The sequence below is a fragment of the Phascolarctos cinereus genome, unplaced genomic scaffold (assembly GCF_003287225.1).
Source record: "Phascolarctos cinereus isolate Bilbo 61053 unplaced genomic scaffold, phaCin_HiC Scaffold_1;HRSCAF=81, whole genome shotgun sequence".
NCBI classification, from domain to species: domain Eukaryota; kingdom Metazoa; phylum Chordata; class Mammalia; order Diprotodontia; family Phascolarctidae; genus Phascolarctos; species Phascolarctos cinereus.
In genome coordinates, this window is record NW_027555514.1 from 123,232,788 (window position 1) to 123,246,529 (window position 13,742).

General features: G+C 35.9%; 1 protein-coding gene across 1 annotated transcript in view; it reads right to left on the reverse strand.

Annotated features, from left to right (window-relative positions):
• The window catches only part of PTPRZ1 (protein tyrosine phosphatase receptor type Z1), a 243,978-nt gene that overhangs the window by 24,277 nt on the left and 205,959 nt on the right, over nucleotides 1–13,742 (reverse strand). The window contains 6 exon segments of the mRNA XM_020966360.2: nucleotides 3,433–3,567; nucleotides 4,448–4,582; nucleotides 5,638–5,720; nucleotides 9,878–9,974; nucleotides 10,149–10,169; nucleotides 13,307–13,392. Of these exon segments, the coding sequence (XP_020822019.2) occupies nucleotides 3,433–3,567; nucleotides 4,448–4,582; nucleotides 5,638–5,720; nucleotides 9,878–9,974; nucleotides 10,149–10,169; nucleotides 13,307–13,392 (557 nt within the window).

The following is a 13,742-nucleotide window of genomic DNA, read 5'->3' on the forward strand; positions in this document are numbered from 1 at the left end:
ATGTAATCACTATGTGTTAATAAAGCATTAAATTCATTGTAAAAATGCACCTACCCTGGATGATTCCTTTATGAGGTTTGGATTTTCTTTTGAATCAAGAAGGAAACAACATGATTGTCTAAACTAGAAAATTAGCCATGTTCCTGGGTGCTTTAAATAGGTAAACCTTGGAAGAATTTTCAAGGTCAAGAGAGAGAAACAATGCAAACTGGGAGCTGCCCGTAGAGCAGACAGGTGACCTACCTTTGTCAGGTATCTTTGAAGGAGAATGACTTGATTACTAGGAGGCACTGTATCCGTTAGGGAGAAGAGACAGTTGAGAAAGACACAGATACAGAGAGGCAGTCACTTAAGAGAGGAAGTAACTTTAAAGAATAGGACCCGTAGTTCTTGGCATTTGAGAATGCCACTGGACTCTTTTATTAAAATGCTGGCATTATTAACAAGGTGATTAATTACCCGGGGGAAAAAAAAGAATAGGACCCCTAACAGCAGAGAAGAGAGTTGGGCTATGGAACAGAACAGATCGTGAGATCATTCCTGAGGAATATGCCCAGTAAAGATATTATTGTACTCAACGGAAGCTTTGTGAACACTGTTAAGAGAGAAAGGACATCCTGGCCCTGCTGTCCTACAGCTGTAAATTGCCTTGGCCACCTGTGTTCCTTCTTCATGTGCCCCACAACCACTGTACTCTACGCTTGACTCTATTCTTCCCAGCAACTTGTGGTTTTGTGGCACAGGGCGTCAAGATTTATGTAGGGGAAGGCTTTGTAACTATATTTACTACACCAACTTAGTAAAGGATTTTGCTAAGAGCTAATTGTGCCTACGGAAAGATTGTTAACAGTAAGCATATTGGTGGGGACACATGGGCTAAATCTTAGCAAGCTAGAACTTCAGAAAATCAAAGGGAGCAACCCATGAGCTAGGAACCCAACAACTGAGTGTGACTAGAAGGGGTAGACTAGAAGGGGTGATACATATTCTATTATCTTTCTAAATTAAGCTATTCAAATGATCCCCTAAACCTGCTCTACTCTCACTGCATTTGCTTATATACTCTCTAGGCACAGAGGTACCTATATATAGGGGTGTATGTGTATATATACACACATAAACATACATACATATATATATATATATATATATATATGTGTGTGTGTGTGTGTGTGTGTGTGTGTATACACACACACACACACACACACACACACACACATTGAGGTACCTATATATAGGTACTTCCTATAATTAGCTCTCATTTCTATCCCTTGAAATTTTCCTCATTCAAGGTACTGCTCAAATACTACTTCCTCCATGAAATTTTCCCTAATTCCCCCCAGTAGGATACCATATTTTCCCTTTGTATCTATCACAGTGCTATGTACCTCTTCTGAGTATCTTTCATTCTCTTTTTATATTACATGTATTTGTGTATATTTTATCTTCTCTTACTAGAATAATAATAGCTAGCATTTATATAGCAGTATTTACAAACATGCTAAACTTGTGTTAACTCATTTGAATCTTGTAACAACCCTGTGAGGTAAGTGTTATCATTATCCCCATTTTATAGATGTGGAAACTGAAGCTAAGAAAGGTTATACAATTTACCCAGGGTCACATAGCTAGTAATTGTCTGAGACAGCATTTGAATCCAGGTCTTCTTGACTCTACGTCCCACAATCTATCCATTATACCATCTAGCTGCCTTTAGGACTTATAAGTTCCATGACTTCAGGAATCATTAATTTTTTGCATCCTCTAGTACCTTCTGCAGTACTCTTTGCACAAAGTAGACGAATAATAAAGATGTATTGCATGGATTTCACTGGTGCTTTATGTAAACAGTCAGATTTAGAAAGAGATCAGATTCTTTGAAGTTTCCCCCCCTAGTCCCCACCACATTCTTTCAAGGTCTACTTTTTTTCAGTTAGATGCTGGGGTTTGGTTAGGATTCTCTGTTGTGATCACCACTCACCACCCCATGTGTGTAACTAGTCACAGCCTTGTGATGAATTGGGGATTCCCACTGCATTCCTCTATTTGGAGAATTTTATTCAGTGAACTCAATGTTAATCCTGCCCTGGTAGCCTTGGGCAGTGAGGATGGGACCAAGACTTCCAAAGCATTCTCTTATGTCTGCTATTCACTACTCCATCTTCTTTCCGTATTAATCTAATTTTATGCCCACAATAATAAACAAAGAAAGAGCTGTTCATACCCTGAGCTTAAACCTCATAAAGTGATATATTTATAAGAAAACAAATATCAGCCCACATTGACAAATCACTTGCATGGCTTCCTAAAGCACCACTTATGGTTCAAAGAACAAGGGGCAGCACTATTTGATATTTTTCCTACTCATTTCATGTGTGTGTATTTGTATGTGTGTATGTGTGTGTGTTGTGCATGCATGTGTACTTTGCTACAATTACAACAGAAGCTTTGGAACTGTTTTAATAATTTTGTAGCCCCCATGATACCTCGCAATGTTGAGTTGTGATCAATAAGTAGCTGAATTAAATGGCTTGGTTCTTCTCCTCTAATCTCCAAATAGGTCTTCTTTCTGCTACGATGACATATATACACATACATATACATACATACATACATACATACATATATACTTACACACACACACACACACACACACACACACACACACACAAAGTCCAGGAAGGAGAAAGGCCCCAAAGAAGGGATTCTTATTCTTTGTTTGAATCATAGACCCTTTGGCAGTCTGGGGAAGCCAATGGACTCCTTGAATAGTGCTTTTTAATGCATAACATAAAATACATAGTATTACAAAGGAAATCAACTCTATTGAAAAACAGTTATCAAAATATTTTTTTAAATGTTCACAGACCCCAGGTGAAGGACTCTTGTCCTATAGTTTTTTGTGTTTCCTCTGGCAGAAGTAATATTTTGATAATGAGCAAGAAATACAAATGATATTCACCATAATATCCACTCGATTAAAAATTATGTGACTTCTGATTTGCAACTAAAGGTTTACTTTCGATTTCTCAAGAAAGTCTTTATTAATAATTGAAAGCTACACACTAACCCAAATATTTATTGAGCCACATGCATTTAGCCTAAATTTCCATCGTTGATTTCTATATTCAATAAAAAATAGTTTAAATCATTAGGCAGCACAGAAAGTATTTTGTTACATGTTATGATCAGGGTGCTCTGGGAGGTGAAGTATTCTGGTAAATGGATGGTTAATAATATAGATTATGTATGGTTTACCTTTATCAGAGCATTAGAAAACAATAAAATATGCTAAATACTCAAATTACATGAAAATTAATTTCATCCTTATTTGATGATTGAGAAGACAGTTAAGGATTATGGAAGTACTTTAGGGCACAAAAGAATCAAAGAATTCTGCTTGACTGAATAATCAACTTGTACTGTACTAACCTTTTTTATCTTAGTGTTTCTAAGAGTAAAGTTCCGCACAGTATAATAGGCAAGTACACGAACACTCTTCTGTGTGACCAAAAAGTTTCCATACTCTTCACTACCATCAACAGGCCAGTACTGATCACACTTCCTCTGTAACAAATGAAATAGAGTTAGAATTTTGGCATTTGTAATGCTCAACTTTAAAGTCAGTAAGAACTATGGGAAGTGACAAAATCTTCTCATTCCTTAGGAATACGCTAAGGACCTGTGATTTTGTGAGCTTAAGAAACTGCCTATGTGAGAATTTCTCCGCCAATACAGATTGCCACAAAACTATCATTTAATATACATTAAGTCAAGATTGTTTCCTCAGAGTCACACAACTAGTTGGTGTCAGAGCTGGCATTTCAACCAGGTCCTAACCTCAGCATTTCACACTGCCCTTTTCCCCATGAAGCCCACATTGAAATCAATCATAGAAGAAAATTATAAAGCAGTGGAGCTTGGAAATCAATGTGGTATCATGGAAGGAGTGCTGGGTGGAGAGTCAGAAGACCTAAATTTGGGTTTGAATTCTGGCTTACTACCAGGGTACCAGAGCACTCAGACAACTTCCAAGGTCCCTTCCAGCTCTACATCTATGGTCCTATGATCGTGAGGAAACTGAGGCCTAGAGAGATTAATTATTTGCTTAAGCTTGTATAATTAGTTAATGGTGCAGTTAGGATTAGAACCCAGGCCTCATGACTACCACTTCAATATTCTTTCCATTTTACCATATTGCCTCTCAACCAAATTTATTTTTTCTAAGTGTAAGACAAATATATGGAAAAGTAATTAAACTAGCTAGATTTCTAATAACAGCTTTTTATTCTATGTTCTCATTATTTTCCCTTTAGTCATTGTATTTGAAAAAAAAGGAATGTGGATTCATTTCTATAATTTTTGCTGCTTCCTAACTATGATTCCATTTCATCTCAGGCAAGTGAAAAGCCTGTTTTTAAAATATCACAATAGGTGATCTACATACCCGTCCTTTTTCAACGAGGTTGGTTATCATTACGATCACTTCCACATTATGTTCCCAAATCATTCTCCAGAAATCTTCTGCCGTTGATTTTAATGGGCCTTGAGCTGCAATGTAAGCTTTGGGTCTGTTGTAGCCCTAAAAGGACCAAATGACCAATATTACTACTTATTTCTCATTTTAATTTCCTGCTATAAAATACTTAACTGGTGTTTTTTTTCTTTAAAGAGTCACATACCATTTCTGTAAAGACAAGGTTGGAAATACATTTGTGAAACCTGAAAGTTCTCTGGATTCTGTTTCTAATTATGCTTTATCTATGTATGCTATGCACACAACAATGAAATTCTAGGAGCTTTTGCAGAGTTTTACTTGTTTTCATCTTACAGCCAATAGGAAGCATGGGCCTGTTTGGTGAGATCAGACTCATTTTTCCAGGCTTTTGTGAACTTAATTCTAGCAGCGTTTAAGGGTCTTGGGCATTTGAAACAGTTTGGCATCCCTTTACCCCCCAATCTCAGTGTCTTCCTTTCTTACCTGACTGTATTAATGGAAGTTGAACTGAGTATTTTGCAGGTGGTGGGGTATTAAAATAGCTGAGAGCTCCTTAACTGCTACCAACTACCTTCTTGAAAATATAGCAAGTCCCCAAAAATCAAGCCCACCTCCCATACTGGGGGTATATCCTCAGGAATGCCCAAAGATTAAAATGATTGTTAACTGGCTTAGAATAGTTATTTTTTTATTTTGTTCAGAATACCATAGCAACAAGCATTTAATAAGGACCTACTGTAGAAAATATCGTGTGTGTTACAATAGAGTTGTATGAGATAGTCTCACTATTCTAGGAGAGAGAGTATGAAACTTACAAGAGGGCATGAGTCTCGCATTAAAAAAATTTGTCAATTTTTCTTAAAAATATGTTTAATGCTTTATCATTTATATCATTGAGCATAATATTTTTAATGAGTCTACATATGCAGAGCACTATGCTAGTACTGAATTTAATAAGTTAATTAGATCATATTTCCCCTTGTAATTCTAGGCAATCCAACAAACACCTATTCTATTAAGCAAGGACTGAGGAAGATTCAAACTGGGGATTAGAAATAGTCCCTGCCTTCATGGTGTTTATCACTAACTCAGTTTTAAGAATTTTTTTTATAATGTAGTTAGGGAAAAAGTATGCTTACATCTACATAATTGGCATTGATGTAATCAGTCAGTCTGCCATCTTTTTCTGCAAGTTGTGCGAGTTTAACCCTGCTATGATCATCTGCAACAAAGAAAAGTCAAAGTGAACTTTGCATTAAAGCAGGCTGGAGCTCTTTGGGGAGGGGACAGCGAGGTGGTGTAGTGGTACGAGCATCCTGGATTCAAGAAGACCTGAGTTCAAATTCTGCTTTAGACACTTACTAGCCATGTAGCCCTGGGCTAGTCACTTAACCCTGTTGGCCTCAGGTCCTCATCTGTAAAATGAGCTGAAGGAGGAAATGGCAAACCACTCCAGTATCTTTGCCAAGAAAACCCCAAATGGAGTCACCAAGGATTGGACAGAACTGAAAAACAACTGAACTGAGGTTAGTACAGGAAATTGATATTTGTCTGTTGGATTTTTGCAAATGAATATTCAGACCTATCTCCTTTGCATGTGTAAAATTCCCCTGGATGTGTAATTCAATTCAATTCCACAAACAATAACCGGGTCCCTACAATGTGGGCCATGGATATGGACAACAATGAAAACAGTTCTTGTCCACAAGAAGCTTGCCTTATACCTAGGTATATGTAAGAGCCACTGAAGTGACATGTTGAGCCTAGTGTTTTAGAAATATCTCAACATGGAAGCTGTGTGGAGGATGAAATGGAGAAGGAAGAAAGGGAAAATAATTAAAAGGCTATTATTTCAGTAGTCTAGGCAAGAGGATGTAAGGTGGCTGAGCAAGTGGTAAGAAGGGTTGGCCAGGTGAGATACTGAGTGACAGGATTAACAAGACCTGGTAATTAATTGTATATGAGAGTTTAAAGCCAGTTTCATGAAAAGACTGGGAGTGTTAGTTTCCTGACTTTGAGTAATTCCATTTTTAAGCAGAAGTATGCCAGAACCAAGGCTTTGTTCTCTTCTCTTCCTCCTTCCCCAAACCAAAAAGCTGTCACTTGATGATTTTTATTTCTCTGTCCCCATTCCGTAAAATGAGCTGGAGAAGGAAATGGCAAACCACTCCAGTATCTTGCCAAGAAAACCCCAAAGAGGGTCACAAAGAATCAGACAGGACTAAAATGAAACAACTACAACAATTGTAGTGTCCTGAGATACCTGAGGGGCCAGGCAAAACAAGTTAGAGTGGATTCAGAGAAGAGTAACTAGAATGATGAGAAGACCCTAGAATCCATGTCATAGGATAAACAGTTGAAAGACTCGGGAAATTTAGTGGAAAGGAGAGAAAATGTGGGGGTAACTCACAGCTGTGTTCACATATTGGAAAGAGAGAATAAGTACCAATGGGTGAAGTGACGGGGTAAATTGGTCCAGTTCACTATAAGAGAGAACTTCATAACCAGTAGAGCTGGATAACAGTGCCATGGGCTGGCTCACATAACATGCAGCAGTCTGTCTTTGCATGTTTTTGGATGGTCATCTGTCTCTCCTATTTTGGAAAGGCATCATCTGTCTCACCTGTTATAAAAGCGCTTCCTGCCTCGGGTGTGTGAAGAAGACAAAAGGAAGAGAAGAGAGGTGAGAGAAGCATGTTATCTGAAGGATCCCTTCAAGTGATATACTGCTGAAAGGAAATACATATTTACTGAGGGTGAAAGGAGGTACCCGGAAAGATCATGGAGTAGGAATCTTGGTTAATTCAACTATAATTATCCCAAAGGACACAAGATTACTGAATTTTCTAGATATGTGGACTTTGACAGGAACCTTGAATGAGCAGAGAAATGACTAATTTTCGAGAAAATATCAGGATCCTTTGTGACAATTTCATTGAGAAAGTCAAGACTGCTCACTTTTGGAGTGAGGGGGTTGGGATAGCGAATGTAGACAAGACTATAGCCTTGTTAACAGTGGTAGATGTATTGTGATGCATGAAAAGAACAGGCTGTTTCAGGATAAGGAGATGTGAGTTAACTTCGTAGTAGACATTTTTTACTTAAGGAAAGATAAGGATCTATAGTAGGTAGAGAGGATAGGCATAGGAACTGTGATTTCACTGGCATAGGGAATTTTCAGGTGAGGAAACTACACCAACCAGTGCAGGTTGGCACCTTTTCGGAAGAAAATTTGGGAATCAAAATTAAGGGGAAAAATTGATGTTAAAAATTGTCTTTACACGTAATTGGGAAAAAATACTATTTAAAAAAAAAGAAAATTACCTAGAATACTGAGATGTCAGGTAACTTATCTATCTGAGTTCTTGCTAGCTTCACAGCTGCTGTATCTTATACCACACTGTGATTCCATAGTTGGAATATGAGCCAGCCATATCTTATGGATGTGGACCAAGAAATCATGAGGGTAACATATAAGCATAACTTGCATTTCAGGTATAAAGAGACCAGAATACAAGACAGCCATAAAAAAGGAGGTTTGATTGTAATCTCTATAGTAAGGAAAGGATCTATCTACACAGTCTCGGAGAGCATGACAAGAAAGGAAATCAAGTATTGGTGCCAGTTTCATGGTTCTAGAGTGAAGGAAGAAATGAAACTGAGATGATAATACTTGCCCCACTGTAGATTAAAGATTTTGGGACTGATGAGAAAGAGATGGTAATAATCCTTAGGAAGAGATGAAGGAGAATAAAGTAGAATGATTTCAGGTGGTGGTTGGAAAAAAGGAGGGAAACCTGAAAAGAGAGGGATGAATCAGAGGTAGACTAGGGTCATGACCACTGACGCTGCACAAAGCAAAGACAAGCACACTCCAGAGGAAATCATCTCTTCTGAAATCCATAGAGAGGGAAAGCAGTGAGAGGGAAGCAATAAAGGGCAAAAAAGGGCCAAGAGAATGAGGACAAAGAGACCATTATGAAAGTATTTCCTAAAATACTATGAGAATTGGCTCTATAGAAAGGTACAGGGATATCAAAGGATTTGAGAAACACAAGAAGGGGAAATAACGAAAATGAAAATTTACTATTAGTCAACTGAGGTTTAAATAGTTGGGTGTTTGTGGAAGCTTTGGCTTGTTCATTGTATGATAGGGAAGGATTGTAAATACTTTTTAAAAATAAAAAAAACTGTAAGAATTCAATGGGAATATGTGCAAAATCACTAAAACAGACAGAAGCACCATATAAATATAAGATAAGTTGGGCATATCATATTTATTCTTTGGGAATGTTCATTACACTAGCTATAATTCTAGCAAGAAGAAATAAGAGTACTACTGACAGTTTATTTTTTAAGGGATGAAGTCATTCCTTTTCCATTTTTTCTTAAGGAAGCTGATCAAGACTGAACTCAGATAACTATAATTAATTATATTCAGAATTATTTTATGTTCTGTATTATATTCAAAATCTGTGATATTCTTTAAAAAATTTTTTTCAGTTCCAGATTCTATTCCTCCCCCCATAGTCTCCCACCCATCGAGAAGGCAAGCAATATAAAACCCATTACAAATATGAAGTCATACAAAACAGATTTCTGCATTCACCATGTTCTGTAAAAAGGAGAAAAAAAACAAGAAAAAGAAAAATGTTTCAATCTACACTTAAAGTCTGTCAATTCTTTATTTGGAGGTGGAGAGCATTTTTCTTCATGAGCCCTTTAGAATTATGGTGGTTCACTGTGTTGATAAGAGTTTCTCAGTCTTTCACAATTAATGAGCTTTACCATTTTCCTGTTAGTGTTCTCCTGGTTCTATTACTTTGCTTTGCATCAGCTCATATAGAATTTGTGATAATCTGGCTAAATTAGAGATCTTTAGACAAAAGATCTGCTGTGTTAAGTAGCATGCAGTCAATTTAGACATGCCTTTTAATGATCTACTTCATATATATATATATATATATATATATATATGGAATTAAGTTATACCTCAAATAAATGAAAGACTTCTGAGCATGGGAACTCTTTCTAATTGCCCAAATCAATAGCTCATCCATAATTCAATGCATCCTTTCTAAGAACAAGCTATCTATAACTCAGCTGGTAAGTGTTAGGGAATTGCCTGAGGCATATTTAAGTTGAGTGAATACAGTTAGTAAGGGTGAGAGGCTGGATCTGCACCCTCCTAATTCTAAACCTAGCTCTCTATCCACTACACCAAACTGCCCCTTCCTGAAATGCAACAAGAGTAAAAGTTACATTATACCTATTATATATATGACATATATTATATATTGCAGTTGACTGTTAGACATTAAATCGGCATTTAAAGTTTTAGAGAATCCATGCAGATTGGTCAGGTACACATATACTCACAAGCAACAATGTTTATATATCGATTCTTATTCTTATTGTCTGGGTGGTTAGAGCTGTCTGATGTGATACCTAGGTCAACAGTACAGCTCTGCACTTCCTGAAAAGAAAACGTATAGATGCAGTTTCAATACATGTTCAGTAAAACAGGGTTCCTTAAAATGTAATATGGAAGCCAAAATCTTCTAACAATTTTTCTATATCTTACAACTACTTCTTTGCTTTAAAAAACAAAACAAAACAAAACAAAACATGCAGTGAAACAATGCCTTACCTGGTAAAACTCTTTCAGTGTCTAATGAGGGAATGAATGCAAAAAGAGTAAAGAAATCAAATTCCACAGCACACGACAAATGAGGAAAAAAAAGTGTTCACATTAGGTTTACAATGGAAAACAACTATGATCATGCAATAAATACATTTGTCTAACAGTAACAAAGTCGAATGCTTCAAACAACTGCATGCAAATAAAAAAACTACATAATTTAGAATTTAAAGTAACATTTTTAAAAGGAAGAGGTAGGACAAATGATGAATTTTGGAAACGTAAGTGAGAAAAATTACATATTCCATGACCCTTCCTTTAGTGATATTATTTTTGTAAGTAATTTACAACTAACTTAACCAAATAGTATAATTTTAAACTCTTATCTAACCATGTTTAATTTCTTTACATTGTATCTAAATGGGGAAATGTATTTCTATAATGTGTTTTTTCATAAGGAAATGATTTAGTTCCTTCAAAATACTGAAAACCTGTTAAAAAACCCTCAGTATATCATAGATACTGCAGCATTTTGATGCAATTAGCCCCCCCCCCCAAGTCTATTACTGGTTACTACTTATTTAATCTAAAGAAACCTATTTAACCTTCAAGCCTATTTGTCTTTGAGTATCTGAAGGGCTGTTATGTGGAAGAGGTATTAATTAGACTGGCTGCTTCTGGTCCCAAGGTGCAGAATGAGGAGCTACAGATAGAAACTGAAATGAAGTCTTGATGTAGGGAAAAAACTAAAACACTGAAGCTATGAACAAATGGAAAGGACTCTTTATTTTGGGAGGCAGTGAGTTTTCCATCACTGGAAATCTTCAAGCTAAGGCTGTAGGAACACTTGCCACATATGATATCAAGGAGATCCTCGTTTAGCTATGGACTGAACTAAATGGCCTGAGAGGTCCCTCCCAAATTTGAAATGCTGTGATTTGTGGGGGTAATAGTTAACATTTACATAGCACTTAGTATGTGCCAGGCACTGTGCTAAGTATAGGGTACAGCTATATTATCTATGTCTCTATATACACATATCTATGAATACACAAATATGCACATGTGTATATAGGTATACAGACATGTGTATATGTATACAGACATGTATATATTTTTTCCTAGTCTTCTTCGTACAAATCAGAACATGTATTTTTTCAAAGATGATCTAGGTATAAATTCTGGTTATCACTTAGCATTATAGTGATCATTTACAACGGAAATGATTGTATTTCTTAAAAAAAAAAGTAGTAAGGCCCAAATGTAGGATTTGCCTCATTTCTAAAAGACTTTGTCCAACTGAAAATAAACAGACTTGTCCAGGTGTGAAGAAAAATCTTTATTTGGGGCTTAAAAACAATGAAGTTAGGCAAAACAATTAAATAGCCACAGTTATGAATAAGTTTATTATTGAATTAATAAAAGTTTTTTAAATTAGTGCTAAAAAAATGAAATACATTCTAAAAAACTGAGTTGAAAGTGAAGTTACTTTATTAATTCAATTCTTTTTAAATGAATAGATTAAAAAATGCCTTTGTTGCTGCATACACCTTGAATTATGTTTACCTACCCCTGGGGCAAATCTTGTCTGATAATTTTCATTTGTAAACTAGGTGCTTTCTACATGTGGGCCATAACACATGAATGATTAGACATATTATTAGTATAAATTTGGGTGTCCTCTCTCCATGACTTAGTATAATCTTGGGCTTTTCTGCTTTTCCACTAAACTTGCACGTTAGCAAGACAACATTAAGAATATAGCAATGATGATTTAATTTTTAAAAAGGGTTTACATAGGCCTAGCTTACAAAAAGGAAGTGGTCTACTATGGGAGTATTTGGTTGATAATTTTAAGTTTTAAATATTATGAGTGCAATGATATAAATTGTTCTCTTTTATCTAAGGGCTTTCCCACACTCCAATCTTCTCAGATACTCTCAGTTGTAAAATTGCAATTTGAAATTTGTTGTCAGGGTTAAGTGGACTCATTGTTCTTCATTCAATGAATGAGGAAAAGCACACACAACTATTTGCATCTGAAGTGATTCTTTAAGATTTCTAGCCCATGATGCCTCTCCCTAAATAGCCCCACTCCTCAATCAAAATCCAAGCTAAAATGCACACTCCATTTGGATGGCTGGAGGAATTCTGTTGGTGATCATTACCTGGGCACTAGTCTGGAGATGGTGTGGATACTGCTCAGGAATGGTGGAGATCAGAGTTTAGACAAAAAATTTAGTATTAAATTGACCACTTGTAGTGGTTCAATGAATAAGAGACCTTTGTAGTATTCTGATAATCAAGCTGGAATAAGTGCTAGATTTGGAGTCAGAAGAGATCTGGCCTCAGACATTTACTAGCAAATATGACAATGGGTTTTCCTGTCTGTAAAATGGTACTAATAATGCTCATATTGTTGTAAGGTTCAAATGAGAGAAGGCATATATGTTCACTTCGAAAACCTTGAAGTGCTATATAAATGCCAGCTATTGTTATTTTTATGTAATTACATGAACAAAATAAACTTAGGATAATCTGTACAGGTTATAATGTTCAATTTTGAAATATGTTTTTTCCTTGGAGATGATCCATGATTTTATCTCATAAGAGAGGACTGATCCAGAGTCAAAATGGTGAAATTAGTGTAAGGATATCTAAATGGGATAAAACCCTGATATTTAGTGACTTTTAATAATTTCATTATCTTGGAAAATTAAAAAGGAAAAAAATTTAACAAGAACTTACTGACAGAATTCACAAAAACCAGAGAACACCACAGATCCTGATTTTATGGAAGAGGACAATCTATTTGTTAAAATTTCGAGTAATTAAGTAACAACAATTCGCCTGCTTTCAACTCCCCCCTCTAGGGTTTGCTTTTGAAATTAGCTTTCATAGGCTCAAACAAACAAACAAAACCCACCAAAAAACAAACCAAACCAAAATACAAAAAACCAGAAACCAAAACCCTCCCAACTCTTTGTACACTCTGTGTTAATGTAAGTAGCACATACCTTGGATGTCTTAACAAATTTTAAATGTATTAGCTTCCCTAGAATCAAAATGCTTCTGATATCTCTATAGCAAGAAGCAGTTAAATGCAGACTCTTTTATAGGTCTTATTCGTGTATCACATTTTAAGAAGACATGCACAGAAAACATACCTCAAATTCTTCAGTAAACCCATTACTTGCATGTAAGTCTGCAACATGCTTTGGAAAGTGTTTTATAGGAATTGCTCCAACATCATCTATAAGGATGAAGGACACAAAAATGAATAATTGGGGAAGGACAACAAACAGTAAATATTTAGATGCAGACCTATGTAATGTATAAAGCATCTTCATTCATTGTCAGTAACATTATTCTTTCCCCAAAGTATAAAATTTTCATTTTATGGTGATTGTCATTTTATGATAATTCTAATGTCTAATGAAACACTAGGCCAAATGCAAGACTGTTTTCTACCATATTTGCTACAAATATGATCCCAGAATTTCAGAAATCTGATGGGTATAGCAATTTCTCTCCCAGGAGCACATTCTAAAGAGAGAAATACTTCATACTTATAGTCCAAGTTATAAATATCACCAAAAGCTA